Here is a 24,793-nt window from a genome sequence, read left to right as displayed (position 1 = left end):
TGCTGCACAGATTCATCTCACTGCCTCACTACTGAGCATGTACATAAAGTGCCGCACAGATTCATCTCACTGCCTCACTACTGAGCATGTACATAAAGTGCAGCACAGATTCATCTCACTGCCTCACTACTGAGCATGTACATAAAGTGCTGCACAGGTTCACCTCACTGCCTCACCACTGAGCATGTACATAAAGTGCCACACAGGTTCATATCACTGCCTCACTACTGAGCATGTACATAAAGTGCCACACAGGTTCACCTCACTGCCTCACTACTGAGCATGTACATAAAGTGCCACACAGGTTCATATCACTGCCTCACTACTGAGCATGTACATAAAGTGCAGCACAGATTCATCTCACTGCCTCACTACTGAGCGTGTACATAAAGTGCCACACAGGTTCACCTCACTGCCTCACTACTGAGCATGTACATAAAGTGCTGCACAGGTTCACCTCACTGCCTCACTACTGAGCATGTACATAAAGTGCCGCACAGGTTCATATTACTGCCTCACTACTGAGTATGTACATAAAGTGCCCCACAGGTTCACCTCACTACTGAGCGTGTACATAAAGTGCAGTACAGGTTCACCTCACTGCCTCACTACTGAGCATGTACATAATGTGCAGCACAGATTCATATCACTGCCTCACTACTGAGCATGTACATAAAGTGCAGCACAGATTCATCTCACTGCCTCACTACTGAGCGTGTACATAAAGTGCAGCACAGGTTCATCTCACTGCCTCACTACTGAGCGTGTACATAAAGTGCAGCACAGATTCATCTCACTGCCTCACTACTGAGCGTGTACATAAAGTGCTGCACAGATTCATCTCACTGCCTCACTACTGAGCGTGTACATAAAGTGCAGCACAGATTCATCTCACTGCCTCACTACTGAGCGTGTACATAAAGTGCAGCACAGATTCATCTCACTGCCTCACTACTGAGCGTGTACATAAAGTGCAGTACAGGTTCACCTCACTGCCTCACTACTGAGCATGTACATAAAGTGCAGCACAGATTCATCTCACTGCCTCACTACTGAGCGTGTACATAAAGTGCAGCACAGATTCATCTCACTGCCTCACTACTGATCGAGTACATAAAGTGCCGCACAGATTCATACCACTGCCTCACTACTGAGCGTGTACATAAAGTGCAGCACAGATTCATCTCACTGCCTCACTACTGAGCGTGTACATAAAGTGCAGCACAGATTCATCTCACTGCCTCACTACTGAGCGTGTACATAAATTGCCGCACAGATTCATCTCACTGCCTCACTACTGAGCGAGTACATAAAGTGCCGCACAGATTCATACCACTGCCTCACTACTGAGCATGTACATAATGTGCAGCACAGATTCATACCACTGCCTCACTACTGAGCATGTACATAAAGTGCAGCACAGATTCATCTCACTGCCTCACTACTGAGCGTGTACATAAAGTGCCACACAGATTCATACCACTGCCTCTCTACTGAGCGTGTACATAAAGTGCAGCACAGATTCATCTCACTGCCTCACTACTGAGCGTGTACATAAAGTGCAGCACAGACTAATCTCACTGCCTCACTACTGAGCGTGTACATAAAGTGCAGCACAGATTCATCTCACTGCCTCACTACTGAGCGTGTACATAAAGTGCAGCACAGATTCATCTCACTGCCTCACTACTGAGCGTGTATATAAAGTGCTGCACAGATTCATCTCACTGCCTCACTACTGAGCGTGTACATAAAGTGCAGCACAGATTCATCTCACTGCCTCACTACTGAGCATGTACATAAAGTGCTGCACAGGTTCACCTCACTGCCTCACCACTGAGCATGTACATAAAGTGCCACACAGGTTCATATCACTGCCTCACTACTGAGCATGTACATAAAGTGCCACACAGGTTCACCTCACTGCCTCACTACTGAGCATGTACATAAAGTGCCACACAGGTTCATATCACTGCCTCACTACTGAGCATGTACATAAAGTGCCACACTGTTTCACCTCACTGCCTCACTACTGAGCATGTACATAAAGTGCAGTACAGGTTCACCTCACTGCCTCACTACTGAGCATGTACATAAAGTGCAGCACAGATTCATCTCACTGCCTCACTACTGAGCGTGTACATAAAGTGCAGCACAGATTCATCTCACTGCCTCACTACTGAGCGAGTACATAAAGTGCCGCACAGATTCATACCACTGCCTCACTACTGAGCGTGTACATAAAGTGCAGCACAGATTCATCTCATGGCCTCACTACTGAGCGTGTACATAAAGTGCAGCACAGATTCATCTCACTGCCTCACTACTGAGCATGTACATAATGTGCAGCACAGATTCATACCACTGCCTCACTACTGAGCATGTACATAAAGTGCAGCACAGATTCATCTCACTGCCTCACTACTGAGCGTGTACATAAAGTGCCGCACAGATTCATACCACTGCCTCTCTACTGAGCGTGTACATAAAGTGCAGCACAGATTCATCTCACTACTGAGCATGTACATAAAGTGCAGCACAGATTCATCTCACTGCCTCACTACTGAGAGTGTACATAAAGTGCTGCACAGATTCATCTCACTGCCTCACTACTGAGCATGTACATAAAGTGCCACACAGGTTCACCTCACTGCCTCACTACTGAGCATGTACATAAAGTGCCACACAGGTTCATATCACTGCCTCACTACTGAGCATGTACATAAAGTGCAGCACAGGTTCATCTCACTGCCTCACTACTGAGCATGTACATAAAGTGCAGCACAGGTTCATCTCACTGCCTCACTACTGAGCGTGTACATAAAGTGCAGCACAGACTCATCTCACTGCCTCACTACTGAGCGTGTACATAAAGTGCAGCACAGATTCATCTCACTGCCTCACTACTGAGCGTGTACATAAAGTGCAGCACAGATTCATCTCACTGCCTCACTACTGAGCGTGTATATAAAGTGCTGCACAGATTCATCTCACTGCCTCACTACTGAGCGTGTACATAAAGTGCAGCACAGATTCATCTCACTGCCTCACTACTGAGCATGTACATAAAGTGCTGCACAGGTTCACCTCACTGCCTCACCACTGAGCATGTACATAAAGTGCCACACAGGTTCATATCACTGCCTCACTACTGAGCATGTACATAAAGTGCCACACAGGTTCACCTCACTGCCTCACTACTGAGCATGTACATAAAGTGCCACACAGGTTCATATCACTGCCTCACTACTGAGCATGTACATAAAGTGCAGCACAGATTCATCTCACTGCCTCACTACTGAGCGTGTACATAAAGTGCCACACAGGTTCACCTCACTGCCTCACTACTGAGCATGTACATAAAGTGCCGCACAGGTTCATCTCACTGCCTCACTACTGAGCATGTACATAAAGTGCCACACTGTTTCACCTCACTGCCTCACTACTGAGCATGTACATAAAGTGCCACACAGGTTCATATCACTGCCTCACTACTGAGCATGTACATAAAGTGCCCCACAGGTTCACCTCACTACTGAGCGTGTACATAAAGTGCAGTACAGGTTCAACTCACTGCCTCACTACTGAGAATGTACATAATGTGCAGCACAGATTCATATCACTGCCTCACTACTGAGCATGTACATAAAGTGCAGCACAGATTCATCTCACTGCCTCACTACTGAGCGTGTACATAAAGTGCAGCACAGGTTCATCTCACTGCCTCACTACTGAGCGTGTACATAAAGTGCAGCACAGATTCATCTCACTGCCTCACTACTGAGCGTGTACATAAAGTGCTGCACAGATTCATCTCACTGCCTCACTACTGAGCGTGTACATAAAGTGCAGCACAGATTCATCTCACTGCCTCACTACTGAGCGTGTACATAAAGTGCAGCACAGATTCATCTCACTGCCTCACTACTGAGCGTGTACATAAAGTGCAGTACAGGTTCACCTCACTGCCTCACTACTGAGCATGTACATAAAGTGCAGCACAGATTCATCTCACTGCCTCACTACTAAGCGTGTACATAAAGTGCAGCACAGATTCATCTCACTGCCTCACTACTGAGCGAGCACACAAAGTGCCGCACAGATTCATACCACTGCCTCACTACTGAGCGTGTACATAAAGTGCAGCACAGATTCATCTCATGGCCTCACTACTGAGCGTGTACATAAAGTGCAGCACAGATTCATCTCACTGCCTCACTACTGAGCATGTACATAATGTGCAGCACAGATTCATACCACTGCCTCACTACTGAGCATGTACATAAAGTGCAGCACAGATTCATCTCACTGCCTCACTACTGAGCGTGTACATAAAGTGCCGCACAGATTCATACCACTGCCTCTCTACTGAGCGTGTACATAAAGTGCAGCACAGATTCATCTCACTACTGAGCATGTACATAAAGTGCAGCACAGATTCATCTCACTGCCTCACTACTGAGAGTGTACATAAAGTGCTGCACAGATTCATCTCACTGCCTCACTACTGAGCATGTACATAAAGTGCCGCACAGATTCATATCACTGCCTCACTACTGAGCATGTACATAAAGTGCAGCACAGATTCATCTCACTGCCTCACTACTGAGCATGTACATAAAGTGCCACACAGGTTCACCTCACTGCCTCACTACTGAGCATGTACATAAAGTGCCACACAGGTTTATATCACTGCCTCACTACTGAGCATGTACATAAAGTGCAGCACAGATTCATCTCACTGCCTCACTACTGAGCGTGTACATAAAGTGCAGCACAGGTTCATCTCACTGCCTCACTACTGAGCGTGTACATAAAGTGCAGCACAGATTCATCTCACTGCCTCACTACTGAGCGTGTACATAAAGTGCAGCACAGGTTCATCTCACTGCCTCACTACTGAGCATGTACATAAAGTGCAGCACAGGTTCATCTCACTGCCTCACTACTGAGCGTGTACATAAAGTGCAGCACAGACTCATCTCACTGCCTCACTACTGAGCGTGTACATAAAGTGCAGCACAGATTCATCTCACTGCCTCACTACTGAGCGTGTACATAAAGTGCAGCACAGATTCATCTCACTGCCTCACTACTGAGCGTGTATATAAAGTGCTGCACAGATTCATCTCACTGCCTCACTACTGAGCGTGTACATAAAGTGCAGCACAGATTCATCTCACTGCCTCACTACTGAGCATGTACATAAAGTGCTGCACAGGTTCACCTCACTGCCTCACCACTGAGCATGTACATAAAGTGCCACACAGGTTCACCTCACTGCCTCACTACTGAGCATGTACATAAAGTGCCACACAGGTTCATATCACTGCCTCACTACTGAGCATGTACATAAAGTGCAGCACAGATTCATCTCACTGCCTCACTACTGAGCGTGTACATAAAGTGCCACACAGGTTCACCTCACTGCCTCACTACTGAGCATGTACATAAAGTGCCACACAGGTTCATATCACTGCCTCACTACTGAGCATGTACATAAAGTGCCACACTGTTTCACCTCACTGCCTCACTACTGAGCATGTACATAAAGTGCCACACAGGTTCATATCACTGCCTCACTACTGAGCATGTACATAAAGTGCCCCACAGGTTCACCTCACTACTGAGCGTGTACATAAAGTGCAGTACAGGTTCACCTCACTGCCTCACTACTGAGAATGTACATAATGTGCAGCACAGATTCATATCACTGCCTCACTACTGAGCATGTACATAAAGTGCAGCACAGATTCATCTCACTGCCTCACTACTGAGCGTGTACATAAAGTGCAGCACAGGTTCATCTCACTGCCTCACTACTGAGCGTGTACATAAAGTGCAGCACAGATTCATCTCACTGCCTCACTACTGAGCGTGTACATAAAGTGCTGCACAGATTCATCTCACTGCCTCACTACTGAGCGTGTACATAAAGTGCAGCACAGATTCATCTCACTGCCTCACTACTGAGCGTGTACATAAAGTGCAGCACAGATTCATCTCACTGCCTCACTACTGAGCGTGTACATAAAGTGCAGTACAGGTTCACCTCACTGCCTCACTACTGAGCATGTACATAAAGTGCAGCACAGATTCATCTCACTGCCTCACTACTGAGCGTGTACATAAAGTGCAGCACAGATTCATCTCACTGCCTCACTACTGAGCGAGTACATAAAGTGCCGCACAGATTCATACCACTGCCTCACTACTGAGCGTGTACATAAAGTGCAGCACAGATTCATCTCATGGCCTCACTACAGAGCGTGTACATAAAGTGCAGCACAGATTCATCTCACTGCCTCACTACTGAGCATGTACATAATGTGCAGCACAGATTCATACCACTGCCTCACTACTGAGCATGTACATAAAGTGCAGCACAGATTCATCTCACTGCCTCACTACTGAGCGTGTACATAAAGTGCCGCACAGATTCATACCACTGCCTCTCTACTGAGCGTGTACATAAAGTGCAGCACAGATTCATCTCACTACTGAGCATGTACATAAAGTGCAGCACAGATTCATCTCACTGCCTCACTACTGAGAGTGTACATAAAGTGCTGCACAGATTCATCTCACTGCCTCACTACTGAGCATGTACATAAAGTGCCGCACAGATTCATCTCACTGCCTCACTACTGAGCATGTACATAAAGTGCAGCACAGATTCATCTCACTGCCTCACTACTGAGCATGTACATAAAGTGCTGCACAGGTTCACCTCACTGCCTCACCACTGAGCATGTACATAAAGTGCCACACAGGTTCATATCACTGCCTCACTACTGAGCATGTACATAAAGTGCCACACAGGTTCACCTCACTGCCTCACTACTGAGCATGTACATAAAGTGCCACACAGGTTCATATCACTGCCTCACTACTGAGCGTGTACATAAAGTGCAGCACAGATTCATCTCACTGCCTCACTACTGAGCGTGTACATAAAGTGCTGCACAGATTCATCTCACTGCCTCACTACTGAGCGTGTACATAAAGTGCCACACAGGTTCACCTCACTGCCTCACTACTGAGCATGTACATAAAGTGCTGCACAGGTTCACCTCACTGCCTCACTACTGAGCATGTACATAAAGTGCCGCACAGGTTCATATTACTGCCTCACTACTGAGTATGTACATAAAGTGCCCCACAGGTTCACCTCACTACTGAGCGTGTACATAAAGTGCAGTACAGGTTCACCTCACTGCCTCACTACTGAGCATGTACATAATGTGCAGCACAGATTCATATCACTGCCTCACTACTGAGCATGTACATAAAGTGCAGCACAGATTCATCTCACTGCCTCACTACTGAGCGTGTACATAAAGTGCAGCACAGGTTCATCTCACTGCCTCACTACTGAGCGTGTACATAAAGTGCAGCACAGATTCATCTCACTGCCTCACTACTGAGCGTGTACATAAAGTGCTGCACAGATTCATCTCACTGCCTCACTACTGAGCGTGTACATAAAGTGCAGCACAGATTCATCTCACTGCCTCACTACTGAGCGTGTACATAAAGTGCAGCACAGATTCATCTCACTGCCTCACTACTGAGCGTGTACATAAAGTGCAGTACAGGTTCACCTCACTGCCTCACTACTGAGCATGTACATAAAGTGCAGCACAGATTCATCTCACTGCCTCACTACTGAGCGTGTACATAAAGTGCAGCACAGATTCATCTCACTGCCTCACTACTGAGCGAGTACATAAAGTGCCGCACAGATTCATACCACTGCCTCACTACTGAGCGTGTACATAAAGTGCAGCACAGATTCATCTCACTGCCTCACTACTGAGCGTGTACATAAAGTGCAGCACAGATTCATCTCACTGCCTCACTACTGAGTGTGTACATAAAGTGCCGCACAGATTCATCTCACTGCCTCACTACTGAGCGAGTACATAAAGTGCCGCACAGATTCATACCACTGCCTCACTACTGAGCATGTACATAATGTGCAGCACAGATTCATACCACTGCCTCACTACTGAGCATGTACATAAAGTGCAGCACAGATTCATCTCACTGCCTCACTACTGAGCGTGTACATAAAGTGCCACACAGATTCATACCACTGCCTCTCTACTGAGCGTGTACATAAAGTGCAGCACAGATTCATACCACTGCCTCACTACTGAGCGTGTACATAAAGTGCAGCACAGATTCATCTCACTGCCTCACTACTGAGCGTGTACATAAAGTGCCACACAGATTCATACCACTGCCTCTCTACTGAGCGTGTACATAAAGTGCAGCACAGATTCATCTCACTACTGAGCATGTACATAAAGTGCAGCACAGATTCATCTCACTGCCTCACTACTGAGAGTGTACATAAAGTGCTGCACAGATTCATCTCACTGCCTCACTACTGAGCATGTACATAAAGTGCAGCACAGATTCATATCACTGCCTCACTACTGAGCGTGTACATAAAGTGCAGCACAGATTCATCTCAGCTAAAAGCCGAGATCCTTAGATCAGGAACAGAATAGACATTTATAGGACATTTCATAACTTTCTCAAATTCTTGTGAAAACATTTACATCACATCCTGCATTGTACTCATGTACCCAATTTATTATATATTTTAGGAGTAGGTCCATTTTGTACCAACTCCACAGCCCTGAAGAACAGAACCTCTCAGAATTCTCTATGTAAAGCAAAGCTCTACATTCATCGGCTTATAACTAAAACTATTGCCTAGGAAAACTCACGGCATTAGAGAACAGTGAGGTAAGAAGAGGCTTTTTTTTAATGTCTCTATTGATGTGAGTGATGTAAAAAGGTTCATCCCATTTCTTAAAACACCCTGCCGACTCCTGGAATTGCCTTCCTTACCACTGAAGTGTAATAGTACAAGGCTCCATAGTCTTTTACTATCTCCAGCTTTAGAATATCAGCCACAAGAAAGCTGTTCGTTTCTGGTTATGAAGCGCCACCTTGAGGCCTTCTAGATAACTACTGGTAAATCATTTCATCTGAGCTACAAAGAAATAATGGCTAAATTATAATATTAAGATTATTAGACTGTATCATTCCAAAAGGCTTCAGACATATGAAAACCTAAACTATTTGGAGAGATGATACTTGTTACTGGTGGGAATTTGTCTCTAGTTCTGGTCCGGACACAAGACAGCAGAGAGGAGCATTAGAGCTTAGCGGCAGGTCGCACATGCCCACTACTGCTCTGTCCACAGACACAAGACAGCAGAGAGGAGCAGTAGAGCTTAGCGGCAGGTCGCACATGCCCACTACTGCTCTGTCCACAGACACAAGACAGCAGAGAGGAGCAGTAGAGCTTAGCGGCAGGTCGCACATGCCCACTACTGCTCTGTCCACGGACACAAGACAGCAGACAGGAGCAGTAGAGCTCAGTGGCAGGTCGCACATGCCCACTACTGCTCTATCCACGGACACAAGACAGCAGACAGGAGCAGTAGAGCTTAGCGGCAGGTCGCACATGCCCACTACTGCTCTGTCCACAGACACAAGACAGCAGACAGGAGCAGTAGAGCTTAGCGGCAGGTCGCACATGCCCACTACTGCTCTGTCCACAGACACAAGACAGCAGACAGGAGCAGTAGAGCTTAGCGGCAGGTCGCACATGCCCACTACTGCTCTGTCCACAGACACAAGACAGCAGACAGGAGCAGTAGAGCTCAGTGGCAGGTCGCACATGCCCACTACTGCTCTGTCCACAGACACAAGACAGCAGACAGGAGCAGTAGAGCTTAGCGGCAGGTCGCACATGCCCACTACTGCTCTATCCATGGACACAAGACAGCAGACAGGAGCAGTAGAGCTTAGCGGCAGGTCGCACATGCCCACTACTGCTCTATCCACGGACACAAGACAGCAGACAGGAGCAGTAGAGCTCAGTGGCAGGTCGCACATGCCCACTACTGCTCTATCCACTGATACAAGACAGCAGACAGGAGCAGTAGAGCTTAGCGGCAGGTCGCACATGCCCACTACTGCTCTATCCACAGACATAAGACAGCAGACAGGAGCAGTAGAGCTTAGTGGCAGGTTGCACATGCCCACTATTGCTCTGTCCACAGACACAAGACAGCAGAGAGGAGCAGTAGAGCTTAGCGGCAGGTCGCACATGCCCACTACTGCTCTATCCATGGACACAAGACAGCAGAGAGGAGCAGTAGAGCTTAGCGGCAGGTCGCACATGCCCACTACTGCTCTGTCCACAGACACAAGACAGCAGAGAGGAGCAGTAGAGCTTAGCGGCAGGTCGCACATGCCCACTACTGCTCTGTCCACAGACACAAGACAGCAGAGAGGAGCAGTAGAGCTTAGCGGCAGGTCGCACATGCCCACTACTGCTCTATCAATGGACACAAGACAGCAGACAGGAGCAGTAGAGCTTAGTGGCAGGTCGCACATGCCCACTACTGCTCTGTCCACAGACACAAGACAGCAGACAGGAGCAGTAGAGCTTAGTGGCAGGTCGCACATGCCCACTACTGCTCTGTCCACAGACATAAGACAGCAGACAGGAGCAGTAGAGCTTAGCGGCAGGTCGCACATGCCCACTACTGCTCTATCCACAGACATAAGACAGCAGACAGGAGCAGTAGAGCTTAGTGGCAAGTTGCACATGCCCACTACTGCTCTGTCCACAGACACAAGACAGCAGAGAGGAGCAGTAGAGCTTAGCGGCAGGTCGCACATGCCCACTACTGCTCTGTCCACAGACACAAGACAGCAGAGAGGAGCAGTAGAGCTTAGCGGCAGGTCGCACATGCCCACTACTGCTCTATCCACAGACACAAGACAGCAGACAGGAGCAGTAGAGCTTAGCGGCTGGTCGCACATGCCCACTACTGCTCTATCCACGGACACAAGACAGCAGACAGGAGCAGTAGAGCTCAGTGGCAGGTCGCACATGCCCACTACTGCTCTATCCACTGACACAAGACAGCAGACAGGAGCAGTAGAGCTTAGCGGCAGGTCGCACATGCCCACTACTGCTCTATCCACAGACATAAGACAGCAGACAGGAGCAGTAGAGCTTAGTGGCAGGTTGCACATGCCCACTATTGCTCTGTCCACAGACACAAGACAGCAGACAGGAGCAGTAGAGCTTAGCGGCAGGTCGCACATGCCCACTACTGCTCTGTCCACAGACACAAGACAGCAGAGAGGAGCAGTAGAGCTTAGCGGCAGGTCGCACATGCCCACTACTGCTCTATCCATGGACACAAGACAGCAGAGAGGAGCAGTAGAGCTTAGCGGCAGGTCGCACATGCCCACTACTGCTCTGTCCACAGACACAAGACAGCAGAGAGGAGCAGTAGAGCTTAGCGGCAGGTCGCACATGCCCACTACTGCTCTGTCCACAGACACAAGACAGCAGAGAGGAGCAGTAGAGCTTAGCGGCAGGTCGCACATGCCCACTACTGCTCTGTCCACAGACACAAGACAGCAGAGAGGAGCAGTAGAGCTTAGCGGCAGGTCGCACATGCCCACTACTGCTCTATCCATGGACACAAGACAGCAGACAGGAGCAGTAGAGCTTAGCGGCAGGTCGCACATGCCCACTACTGCTCTGTCCACAGACACAAGACAGCAGACAGGAGCAGTAGAGCTTAGCGGCAGGTCGCACATGCCCACTACTGCTCTATCCATGGACACAAGACAGCAGACAGGAGCAGTAGAGCTTAGCGGCAGGTCGCACATGCCCACTACTGCTCTATCCACAGACATAAGACAGCAGACAGGAGCAGTAGAGCTTAGTGGCAGGTTGCACATGCCCACTACTGCTCTGTCCACAGACACAAGACAGCAGAGAGGAGCAGTAGAGCTTAGCGGCAGGTCACACATGCCCACTACTGCTCTGTCCACAGACACAAGACAGCAGAGAGGAGCAGTAGAGCTTAGCGGCAGGTCGCACATGCCCACTACTGCTCTATCCATGGACACAAGACAGCAGACAGGAGCAGTAGAGCTTAGCGGCAGGTCGCACATGCCCACTACTGCTCTGTCCACAGACACAAGACAGCAGAGCTTAGCGGCAGGTCGCACATGCCCACTACTGCTCTGTCCACAGACACAAGACAGCAGACAGGAGCAGTAGAGCTCAGTGGCAGGTCGCACATGCCCACTACTGCTCTATCCATGGACACAAGACAGCAGACAGGAGCAGTAGAGCTTAGCGGCAGGTCGCACATGCCCACTACTGCTCTATCCACGGACACAAGACAGCAGACAGGAGCAGTAGAGCTCAGTGGCAGGTCGTACATGCCCACTACTGCTCTATCCACTGACACAAGACAGCAGACAGGAGCAGTAGAGCTTAGCGGCAGGTCGCACATGCCCACTACTGCTCTATCCACAGACATAAGACAGCAGACAGGAGCAGTAGAGCTTAGTGGCAGGTTGCACATGCCCACTATTGCTCTGTCCACAGACACAAGACAGCAGACAGGAGCAGTAGAGCTTAGCGGCAGGTCGCACACACCCATTACTGCTCTATCCACAGACACAAGACAGCAGACAGGAGCAGTAGAGCTTAGCGGCAGGTCGCACACACCCATTACTGCTCTATCCACAGACACAAGACAGCAAACAGGAGCAGTAGAGCTTAGCGGCAGGTCGCACATGCCCACTACTGCTCTATCCACTGACAGAAGACAGCAGACAGGAGCAGTAGAGCTTAGCGGCAGGTCGCACACACCCATTACTGCTCTATCCACGGACACAAGACAGCAGACAGGAGCAGTAGAGCTTAGCGGCAGGTCGCACATGCCCACTACTGCTCTATCCACTGACACAAGAGGGCAGACAGGAGCAGTAGAGCTTAGCGGCAGGTCGCACACACCCATTACTGCTCTATCCACGGACACAAGACAGCAGACAGGAGCAGTAGAGCTTAGCGGCAGGTCGCACATGCCCACTACTGCTCTATCCACGGACACAAGACAGCAGACAGGAGCAGTAGAGCTCAGTGGCAGGTCGCACATGCCCACTACTGCTCTATCCAATGACACAAGACAGCAGACAGGAGCAGTAGAGCTTAGCGGCAGGTCGCACACACCCATTACTGCTCTATCCACAGACACAAGACAGCAGACAGGAGCAGTAGAGCTTAGCGGCAGGTCGCACACACCCATTACTGCTCTATCCACAGACACAAGACAGCAAACAGGAGCAGTAGAGCTTAGCGGCAGGTCGCACATGCCCACTACTGCTCTATCCACTGACAGAAGACAGCAGACAGGAGCAGTAGAGCTTAGCGGCAGGTCGCACACACCCATTACTGCTCTATCCACGGACACAAGACAGCAGACAGGAGCAGTAGAGCTTAGCGGCAGGTCGCACACGCCCATTACTGCTCTATCCACGGACACAAGACAGCAGAGAGGAGTAGTAGAGCTTAGCGGTAGGTCGCACAAGTCCATTACTGCTCTATCCACGGACACAAGAGGGCAGACAGGAGCAGTAGAGCTTAGCGGCAGGTCGCACACGCCCATTACTGCTCTATCCACGGACACAAGACAGCAGAGAGGAGTAGTAGAGCTTAGCGGTAGGTCGCACAAGTCCATTACTGCTCTATCCACGGACACAAGACAGCAGACAGGAGCAGTACAGCTTAGCAGCAGGTCACACACGCCCATTACTGCTCTATCCACGGACACAAGAGGGCAGACAGGAGCAGTAGAGCTTAGCGGCAGGTCGCACATGCCCACTACTGCTCTATCCACGGACACAAGAGGGCAGACAGGAGCAGTAGAGCTTAGCGGCAGGTCGCCTATGCCCACTGCTGCTCTATCCACTGACACTAGACAGCAGACAGGAGTAGTAGAGCTTAGCGGCAGGTCGCACATGCCCACTACTGCTCTATCCACGGACACAAGACAGCAGACAGGAGCAGTAGAGCTTAGAGGCAGGTCGCATATGCACACTACTGCTCTATCCACGGACACAAGAGGGCAGACAGGAGCAGTAGAGCTTAGCGGTAGGTCGTCTATGCCCACTGCTGCTCTATCCACAGACACTAGACAGCAGACTAGGAGTAGTAAAGCTTAGCGGCAGGTCGCACATGCCCACTAGTCCTCTATCCACTGACACTAGAGAGCAGACAGGAGTAGTAAAGCTTAGCGGCAGGTCGCACATGCCCACTACTGCTCTATCCACGGACACAAGACAGCAGACAGGAGCAGTAGAGCTTAGCGCCAGGTCGCAACAGGCAGGCCCTATCCAAAGTCTAGGGGGCTGAGATAGCAGGGCGCAGTGCAACACTGTTTTATTTTCACTTCCCTAATGCCATAGTCTTACATGGGTGCTTGCTGCTCCTTTCAGCTGCTACTGGTGATGGTCTGCAGCCAGGGGAGATCATACAAGGTACCAGTGGAGAAATTTACATTCATCCAGCAGTTATTACCTGTACAGTGGATAAGAGTTGCCTGAGAAGGCATTTTTTGTTATAAATCTTTTACCTTTGCAATTTCAAAGAAATCAAGTGGAAGCTGTACAACAAATGTGTCCTACAGAAGAAAATCTAAAATTACCTAGAACTACTTCTTTTTAACACCTGCAAAGTTTTGCCACACAACCGTCATTAAAGAAGATATCCGGGACTTTAAAAAATATGTGCCTAAGCATTAACAGGCATCTAGTTGTACCCAGCGCCGGTCACTGACCACTCCTGCCAGAGATTCAGCTGCTCGCTGTCAGGAGTTTCTCTTCCTGTCGACAGGAAAGGACTACTGGGGTCATGCTGATTGACAGCCAGCTTCCCCCCATTAGGCAGTGGAGAGGAGGCTGTCAATCAGCATGACCCCAGTAGTCCCGTCCTGTCAACTGGAAAAAAAACAGCCGCTCTGTTGATGTGACATCAGCGGAAGTCTGTGACCACTCTGTGCTGACAGAGAACGGCGCCGGGCACAACAGGCAGGTAGATAGCAACTTAATGCCTGTTAGTGCTTAGGCACATTTTTTTAAAGTCCCAAATATCCCTTTAAAAGGAGTGTCAATGACTGCAACACAAAAGAGCTATCTTTAGGATAGGCCAACAATATCAGGTGGAAGGGGGTATCAGACATACTGTACACCCATCACTTAACTGTTAGCAGTTCCCGTGGCCACTGGAAGTAAACAGTGTACAGAGCCGGAAGAACACAGCTCGATACACCGTGTAGTGTCCATTTTCAGGTACTGTACTGCAGCTCAGTTCCCATTGAAGTGAACAGGTTATCAATATTGTTATGGACAACCCCTTTTAGTGTGAACTTGGCTTTGTAATTATTCTTGATGGTGCATTTTCCAAGTTACACTATAAAGTTCAGTACAAATTATACCTACCAATATTAACCCAGATATGAGGGATGATGTTCCAGTAAGCGCAACATAGAATTTTGGGGTCAGTGTGTTAATGAATCCAGTCACTGAAACAGAAGACAAATCAGATTAATAGAGAATTCGATATGGGTTGAGTCTATGTTGCAGTGGGGTCATTTTGTTAAAAAAAAAAAACAAATTTGCATATTTATTTACCAGACATATAATCATAAAAGGATCACACGGCGAAATCTAAAATCTGCAATAAATGAATATGTACATTTCTTCTCCATTTGTTTTGGCCTTTAGGAATTTTATTCTTGCTGAAGTAAGTAAGATTTGTGTATTTCTAGAAGCTTATACGGCCAATGGTGGCCGGAACAATGGTTGCCAATCACTGCCCAGTGTAAACATGTGCAGCCATTGATAATTCTCTAGTTTGTCATTGATCGCATTTATTGTCAGAGCTAATCCGCTCGTGAAAGCTGCCATCTACCCAACGATTGTAATGGAAAATATACAAGGTTACTGTGTTTCAAGCTTAAAAACTTCCTATATCACTTTGTCCCAGCTCCAGCGCCCCACTATGGAACGCCTGCTCCACCCGTAACAAACATCATTACATCTAGTTCTTGCAATCTATTCTTCTTGGGGCTCACCCGCTGCACTGTGTTATGGTGGCCTTCACTTCACGCCCTAGCAATAAACATGGTGGAAGACTGGGTCTTCTCCTTTCTAACGATAGCATTAGCTGTTGACTCAGTTGCCCTTCTCTTGCATAGCAGAAGACAACAAATCCATGGACAACCTTGACACACCAGCCCCACAAAAAAACTACATCAAGAGTCCAGAGTAGCAGAGCGGCACTGGAAAAAAGAGTACAATCACAGGAAGACTTTATCACATACAAACAAACTCGTTTCACATTCAATTTGGCCCTCACTTCTGCTGAACAAGAATACTTCCTAACTCTCGTATCTTCTCTATCACACAAACCTAAACAATTATTCAGCACTTTCAATTCCCTTCTTCGTCCACCACTGTCCCTTCTCAAATCCCTCATTTCTGCAGAAGACTTTGCCTCACATTTCAAAAACAAGAGTGACCAGATCAGACAAAGCTTTAGGGTTCCACACCACAACCCATCCATATAACAGACCAATGCCCTTCCCCCATAACCTACCTTTCCACCATCACTGAAGAAAAACTTACTCATTTTCTTGCCAAATCATACCTCACCACTTGTGCACTTGACCCCATCCCATCCCATCCCACCTCCTCTACCTCACCATCCTGTATATCCGAGCCCTAACCCATTTTTTCATCCTACCAATAATTTCTGCTGTCTTCCCTTCTTTCAAACATGCAACAATCATGTCCATCGTGAAGAAGCCAATGTCACGCACAGTGTTGGAAAGACTAAGTGCAACACAAAGGGATGAGGGAAAGAGAGCCCAGACACTAGGGAAAGGGGGAGTAGAGACTCCTAGGCTGATCTAATAACACCCAGCCTCCCCTACTGTCCCTATATTGGTTCCACACTAATCGCCGAGACTAACACAGGGGAAGAAATTTAGCTTGAGCAGACTGCAGAGAGATTACACCAAATGTCCTCCAAAACACCAGAGAGGAAGTAAACCGACTGCAATAGCTACAAGCTTTCAAGAGCGGATATGTGAATATCACCGGCGACTCCCTGCAGCAAACTGAAAGTATTTAAACACCCAGACCAGGGTGTCAATCAGAGAAGGAGGGAGGTAGCCGCTAGGTCATAAAGTAAAAAGATTTAAGAAGGCGTCTGTAATGCCAAATGAAGTGACCTTCTGCAGCCAGCTGCAGAGCAACTGTCCGTTACATCTGACACACTAGTGACAGCCATCCCTTAACCCAACCTCTACATTCAGCTATCGCCCCATATCACTACTCCCTTTGTCTTCAAAACTGCTTGAATAAAACTTCCACATTGAACTTTCCTCCCGAGAACTCTCATCCAACAATTTACAATCCAGCTTCCATCTCCACCACCCCACTGAAATTACCAAAACCAAAATTACTAACAACTTGCTGACAATAATCTATAACGTAATCTTCACATGAAAATCAGAAAAAACTTGCAGGATATTCCGGGCGCTGCCAGTGGATGAAGAGATTTTATTGTATTACTTGTTTTGGAGTTGATCCAACTTCTTCCTCAGATGCATCCGTATTCGATAGAAACGTATTCATCGGTCCTCACAAGACCTTCTTCTCTCCTCCACTCTCATACATTCGTCACCCAATTGCCTGTAAGATTTTTCCCAAGCATCACCCATTCTCCGGAATTCAGTACCCCAAAATGTCCGATTGTCTCCCATATTTTGAACCTTCAGACGGAACCTGAAAACTCATCTCTTCAGGAAAGCTACAGCCTGCAATAACCCGACTGTCACCTCACCACCACCCAGAGCTGAAGCTGAACCTCCCGAACTACTGTCTCCTTCAACCATCACCCTGTCATTTTTAAGCCCATGAGGACAGGGTCCTCTCACCTTCTGCACCAGTCTGACACTGTTAGTCTGTTCATTGTCATTTATATATGTATTTTGTATACCAACCCTTTTTCACATGTATAGGACCATTGAATTAATGGTGCTTTAAAAATTAATAATATCATTGACTAGCACTCATTATAGGCAATTTACCTGACCTCATAGAAAGACCTTTAGGCACATTGCATTGATTTTCCCTTCTAGGAGTTTTCATGAAATTACATCAGCTTTCTTTGAACTATTACACATTCTGGGTTTTCCACACAGAAAAACACAACCAACGTTGATGCAATATGGAAATATGGCCGTAGAAAGTGTTCACACCCAGCATTCTTGCTGCGTTTTTCCTTTAGTAAATGCAGGGCATTGTCAGATACGCGTTCTGTTGTGCACGGCACGCGGATGGCATCAGTGTACAGTCCGTCATCAACACTGTAGACGGCAGGAGAAGCTTTGTCATTTATTTATTGAGACACTAATGGTAAAAACTGGCACATTGACCAGACACTGATGAAACACGAAACGTTTTTTGCGTACTTAAAAAATCACAGAAGTCTGAATAAGGTCTAAAACCAGTAACAAATACAAATTGGTTTCAAGAAAGTATTGTACAAAGGTCTGCTATAGAGACAGGATCCTCCACACGTCTCAATTAGTGCAACCTGCAGAGAAGATGCAATTAAATCAGTCACAATTGGGCCTCATTCAGACAGCAGGGATCTTTCTTGTAGGTAAAACAGAAATTGTTGTTCATCAGTGTTTTGGATCAGATTCTCATCAGTATTTGGTCCGTGTGTCAGTTTTTACCAGTGTTTTATCAGTAATTTTCATGTATGGCAAAATAAATAAAGCCCCCACATATAAAGTTTGACCCCCACATAGCCTCCCTACATGCAGTATGAGCCCTCACATACCCGCCCCATATACAGACACACGTTATACAACAAAAACCCACATTCTCACCTTGCTCCCATTCCCTCGACGCTCTGCTCCGGTCTTCGCTGTATGCACTGATACGATGCTGTGATGGAAGAAGGAGCCGATGGCTCTGTCCTCCACCATTATATTCACCGCTATTTGCATCCTCAGGATGCAGAGAGCTGTCAATCTGGGATGCCGGGTGGGGGAGGGCAGCCACAAAGTAGGCCAGTGTTTTCAGCCTCCCGACTGCCTCGGTCCGCACTTAGACAAGGTCTGATCTGGAGCATTTATGAAAGGTGAGCTTCCATCTTCTCACTCTAAGGGTATGTGCCCACGATCCGGAGCCGCTGCGGCCCTGACGCTGCAGAACAGCCGCACCACTTCCGCCCTCATTATGCAAATGAGCACCGCATGTCCGTGTGAGCGGGTGATCCGCAGGTGCAGAGAGACCCTTAGAGGACATGGGATTTCTAGATATCCCATCCACTATGCTGTAACATCTGGACGCTGCTGGTCTGACGCAGTATAACACGCAGCGGCTCCTGATCGTGGCCACGTACTCGAAGGCCTCATTCAGATGTCAGTGATTTTTTGTGAATGTGAAAACATTCCAAGTTTCATCAGTGTTTATCAGTGTCATCAGAGTTTGGTCAGTTTTTCCTGAATGAAAAAGAAACCTGATGGCAGTTTCTCCAGCTTCTCCTATCAGTCAGAGAAAAGCAGACAGTACATGAATAGCAACCGAGTGCTGTCCAATTTTTTCACAAACCCACGGGCATGCATTGGCGTCACTCGGATCGATAATCGGACATGTCTCCGTGCTTCTCTCAGAGGAAAAAAATCAGACATGTAAACAGTCCCATAGGCTATCATAGGTACAAGAGCTATCCGTGAAAAACACAAAGTAGCAGTTGTATGAGAAAATCTGATGTCTAAATGAGCCCCAAGGCCGCACAGTCCAAGTTTCCCCAGTGTTTTGTATCGGAGTCTCATCAGTGTTGATCCAGGTGTCAGTTTTTACCATCAGTGATATTCACGTATGGATAAATGACAAAGCTTCTCCTATCCATTGCAATATTAATCATGGACAGCACACGGATTACACGCTGATGCCATCCGAGTGCAGTCCATGATTGTCACAGACCCATAGACTTGTATGGGTAATTTTGATCTGTAACGTGGATCAAAACCAGATCACACTCAGTCTGCAAAAATATCCAGACATGTTATCAACCCCACCGACTAGAACAGGTATATGCTTATCTGATGGAGGTGCGAGTCCTCACTCAGACACCCGTTTTTCCCATACTCGTTCTATCCATGTGGACCAAGCGGTCAGCAAAAGAAAAAAAAAAAAAAGGAGACATCTGTTTTTGATCCAAGTCACAGGTCAGAATTACCCCTACAAGTCGGTGGATCTCACATTGCCATCCGTGTGCTGTCCATTATTAACATGGGAATGGGTAGAAGTGGTTTTTTCTCTTCTGCATATCAGAAAATCACTGATAATAATAACTGAGCAAACACTGATGAATGTGAATGACACGTGATTGCCAGGCTGCTCGACAGCACGCACCCAGCCGCCTGCGAGTCACTGGAGAGACAGGTGGGGGCGCTCACCTCATGAATACAATGGTTCTGTGTATTCTCAGCGCTGCCATCAGACAGACGCCAGTATTTCTGCTGCTTTCATTTTCTCCGATTGGCTCGTTTTTCACAGGCTTGATCAAAAAATAAATTGAAGCGTGTGTAGAAGGTGCCATAATGTAAGGTTTTGACCCTTCTTTGGTCTTTCTCAAAGCAGCTGGTGGCAAATGGGGAGTAGGAGAGGACTGGCATTACCAGGGCCGAGCTGTCGGCTGTTATAGGGGACAAACTACTGACACTTGTGCCCCCCACACTACAGCTGGTGTGCCCGTCCCCATACCATAAGGCGGCTGCGGAGTCTGATGACTGCGCCACTTTACATAAATGCACCAAGTACATTGAAACAAAAAAACATTTTTGGTGACAGACATAGAGGGTGCAATATTACAAATAAAACAGCAGGGGGCACAAAGTGATGTGAAATAGAATAGTAAAATAGGTCCACAACCCGAGCAGCGTCCCCATATGCTTCATTACTGACCCGAATTTACAGCCTTATAGACACTTATGAGGCTGGAACTTGGGGTCAGAGCTGCTGATCAGTCTGAAAATTGTCACCTGTTTACGGACCATGAAATACGCCCTTCTGGACCCGACCAAAAACTGGTGAAACACTGGTAATAAAAACTGACAGGCTGACCACACACTGATACTAAGCAGGCAATTTTTACATACAAAAAAAAAAAATCCCCCACGTCTGAATGAGGCCTTACACCATAAGAATCTGCAGCAGTGGATATAGAAATCTGCACCCTACAGAGTAATAAAGCTCCGTTCCCACAACGAGTATTTGGGGATTTCAGTGTTGCGGATTTTCTACACCTATCAGGTGCCTTTTTTATTTTACATGCATTTTATCACATTTTTGACTCTGAGGTTTTTGTTTCTTAGTGAAATATATTATGTTTTGTTTTTGATGCTTCCTGGTATTTGTCATTGATAAAACTTTAGTGATCCAGTCGTGTGTTTTCTATGCTTTATCTGCAGATCGTCCACATCTAATGCAAATCTATGGGGGAAATCCGCACATAAAACTCAGCGTCCCGCAAGAGGAATTCACGTGATACGGCCATCAGACACGCACCGCAGGTCAGCTTATTCAGCACGGGGTATGAGATTCCTATACATCCCATCCACTTTCTCACCAAAAACTCATTGTGGGAAAGTAAATGGAATTTGGCACTGGGTTTTTGTTACCCCATCTGATAACACCATGATGTAGGAGCAGAGACCCTGATTCCAGCAATGCATCACTTACTGGGGTGCTTGCTGCAGATGGAACAGCTCTTGAACGCTGAGCTCTGTATAACCCCGCCCACACCACTGATTGGCAGCTTTTTGTGTACACTGTGCATAGGCAGGAAGCTGCTAATCAGTGGTGAAAGAGAGATTATACAGAGCTCATGAATATGGAGGACTATATGGCAGGTTTACTAGTCCTCTAGTAATAAGCCCCTGCTGATAAAACAGTGATTTTATCAAATTTACACTAAGTAGCCCAGTAAGTGACACATCACTGGAATCAGGGTCTCTAGCTCTACATTATGCTGCTCTCAGATTAGGAGGCAAAATCTAGTGACAGATTCCCTTTCAAGGAAACTCGACAGGTCCCCCATGCCCTCCAACCCACCAGCATTGGCATATTTGTTGTTCAATGCCCCATCTTCTTCATGTGCGGAGCGTCCCTGAAGTTGGGAAGCGTACACCCAGCTTTAGAGGCACAATGACGTGGCCGAAGAAAGCCGGGCGCATCTGCGAGATTTGCAGAGCTGTCAATGACGCCGGCTCTTGCGAATTGTTATCACGCCTACAACAAGTCTGGGGAAACCAACGCCCGATCAACTAGTCAAAGGGCTAGTCAGACTTTTTAAAACATGTATTTAGGTGACAAACACTCTAGAGGGCTGGTTAGATAAAGTATTTAACAACAAATCTACAAATGCTGGTGGGTTGGAGGCATGGGGGGCTGTCAGGTTCCCTATACTGAGAGACATTTCTCTTGATATTACATCTCACTTTTCCAGTGTTACTTAGTAATTTTTTTTTCAGAAGTAAAAAGTACTGTTGACACACTGACCAAACACACGGAGGACACGTGGATCATTTTTTGCATATACTGTATGAAAAATCACAGATGTTTAAATGTGGTCTTACTGATCCCATCTGTTGCTTCCTGACTGAAAAGTCACTGTATTAATGCATATATAAATGAGGTGTAAGTGCTCTGGGCATAATCAGAGCACTTCCCTGGCCTCTGCCTCCCGACTCTATTCCCTGCCCAGCACCACCTAAGAGTTCATTTAGACGTCGGGATATTTCTGGTACTGGAAAAAACAGTCAAGAAGATTCTGTGTGTATGATACGTGTGGCAACCGTGTGCCGCATCAGTATCACACATACCGGCGCCTGGGAATCAGCAGTACAGTTAGCACTGTTACCAAGCACTGGGTGCTGAAAGCTGCCCTCAACATTGTCCCCTGCCTGTGCTGCGATCAGCGCCAGCAGGGGACAATGATGAGAGGAGTAGTAGTCTGCTTCCGCTGTGTCCAAAGCCTGTAAAAATAAGAATAGAATAAAAAAAATCCTTATACTCACCTGTCCTAAGTGTCCCCCACTGTAATCCACCTGACCACTCAGCAGTGGAGCTGGGGAGAATGACTCCGGCACACACAATGACATGTGCACAGACTTGAATGGGTCTGTGTGCCAGTACTAGGTGTCTCCAGTACGTGTGAAAACGGTCACCACTCGTACTGGAGATATTGACTTGTGAAAGAGCCCTAAGGTTTCATTTATATGTCTGTGCAAATCGGTATAAGGCCACGTTCACACGTTCAGTATTTTATATCAGTATTTGTAAGCCAAAACCAGGAGTGGGTGATAAATACAGAAGTGGTAACGTGTTTCTATTTATTACCTTACCATTTCTTTACCTCTGACTGTTCCACTGATAATTTTGGCTTACAAATACTGATGTAAAATACTGAAGTGTGAACGGGGCCTAAGGCTGTGTGCCCACGTAGCGTTTTTCAAGCGTATATGCTGCGGAATTTCCGCAGCGTAAACGCTTGAAAAACGCATGTAGATCCGCACCCCATGGTCCCCAATGGCATTCCGCAATGTCAATGCCCATGCTGCGGATTTTTCCGCAGCGTATATGCTGCAGTCAAAAATCCGCAGCATGTTCATTAATTTTGCGGAAGCGCAGCGGAATCAATGTGCGGATGGTACCCAAGTCTGGAGGAGAGGAGACTCTCATCCAGACCTGGGTACCAAAGAACCTGTAAAAAAAAGAATAAAATAAAGTTTATACTTATCTTCTGATGTTTTCCCTCCGTCGCGCTGTTGTCTGAAGGACCTGCCACGTCATTGAGTCATGTGACCCACCACATGACTCAATGACGTCACAACAGCGTGAGCCGCTCAAGACTCCGGACGGGGCAGAGAATGCATCAGAAGGTGAGTATAAACTTTATTTTTTTATTTTTTACCATTCTGAACAAGTTGTCAAGCACTTTTCCAAGTGATGCTTGGAGAAGTGCTTGATAACCCGCATGCGGAAATGCATGCAAAGACGCCTCACAAACGCTTCTACCTGGCGGGAAAACCGCATGTAATATCCGCATGCGATTTTCCCGCCAGGGAGAAGCGTAAAAAATATGCTTCAGGTCCGCAACGTGGGCACATAGCCTTAGGCATGGACAAGCTGCAGGTCTCCTGACCGGAGAATGACAGCTTCAGGTATGTCTATGAGGCAGTCACACTCGGTTTGGGAGACTTGTGGCCGGTCTGTGCAATGTGGCCTGAGATCCATGGACGTCTGCACGAGCCCTCACTGACTGACAGGTTAATAGTCTTACTAACCTGCCCGGCGCCTGCACTTAGCTAAACGGTGTGGGGAGAAAATTATCTTTATTCCCCCTCCTGGCAGCGTTCCCTTTATGGGGTGTCAGGCCTTAGTAACCAGAGAAACATCTGATCTAAAAACACTGAAGCCGCAAAACCAAAATTTCTGACAGCCACAAAACTTGTGGCCAAGACTACAGAAGATGGCGGTCAGCAGGGGGCAGCGGTGGCCTGACGTGCTATGAATACAGATACTACACAACCTCTCACAGTCAGAAAACCTTCATTTCTGCCTCCAGCGTGACATGATCCATTACCAGTAAGGGGCCCCTCATACACAGCAGACAGTGGCGCAGTGGGGGGCCCCTCATACACAGCAGACAGTGGCGCAGTGGGGGGCCCCTCATACAGCGCAGACAGTGGCGCAGTGGGGGGCCCCTCATACAGCGCAGACAGTGGCGCAGTGGGGGCCCCTCATACACAGCAGGCAGTGGCGCAGTGGGGGCCCCTCATACACAGCAGGCAGTGGC

The 24,793-nt window shown here is 47.6% G+C and overlaps 1 protein-coding gene across 1 annotated transcript in view; it reads right to left on the bottom strand.

Moving 5' to 3' along the window:
- The window catches only part of ST7L (suppression of tumorigenicity 7 like), a 196,750-nt gene that overhangs the window by 170,950 nt on the left and 1,007 nt on the right, over positions 1-24,793 (bottom strand). The window contains exon 2 of the mRNA XM_073667182.1: positions 15,346-15,428. Within this exon, the coding sequence (XP_073523283.1) occupies positions 15,346-15,428 (83 nt within the window). The remainder of the gene's footprint in view (positions 1-15,345; positions 15,429-24,793) is intronic.

Source organism: Phyllobates terribilis, unplaced genomic scaffold (genome assembly GCF_046119375.1).
Source record: "Phyllobates terribilis strain yellow unplaced genomic scaffold, ASM4611937v1 Scaffold_2__4_contigs__length_985480577, whole genome shotgun sequence".
Taxonomy (NCBI): Eukaryota; Metazoa; Chordata; class Amphibia; order Anura; family Dendrobatidae; genus Phyllobates; species Phyllobates terribilis.
This window is presented reverse-complemented; position numbering and strand designations above follow the sequence as displayed.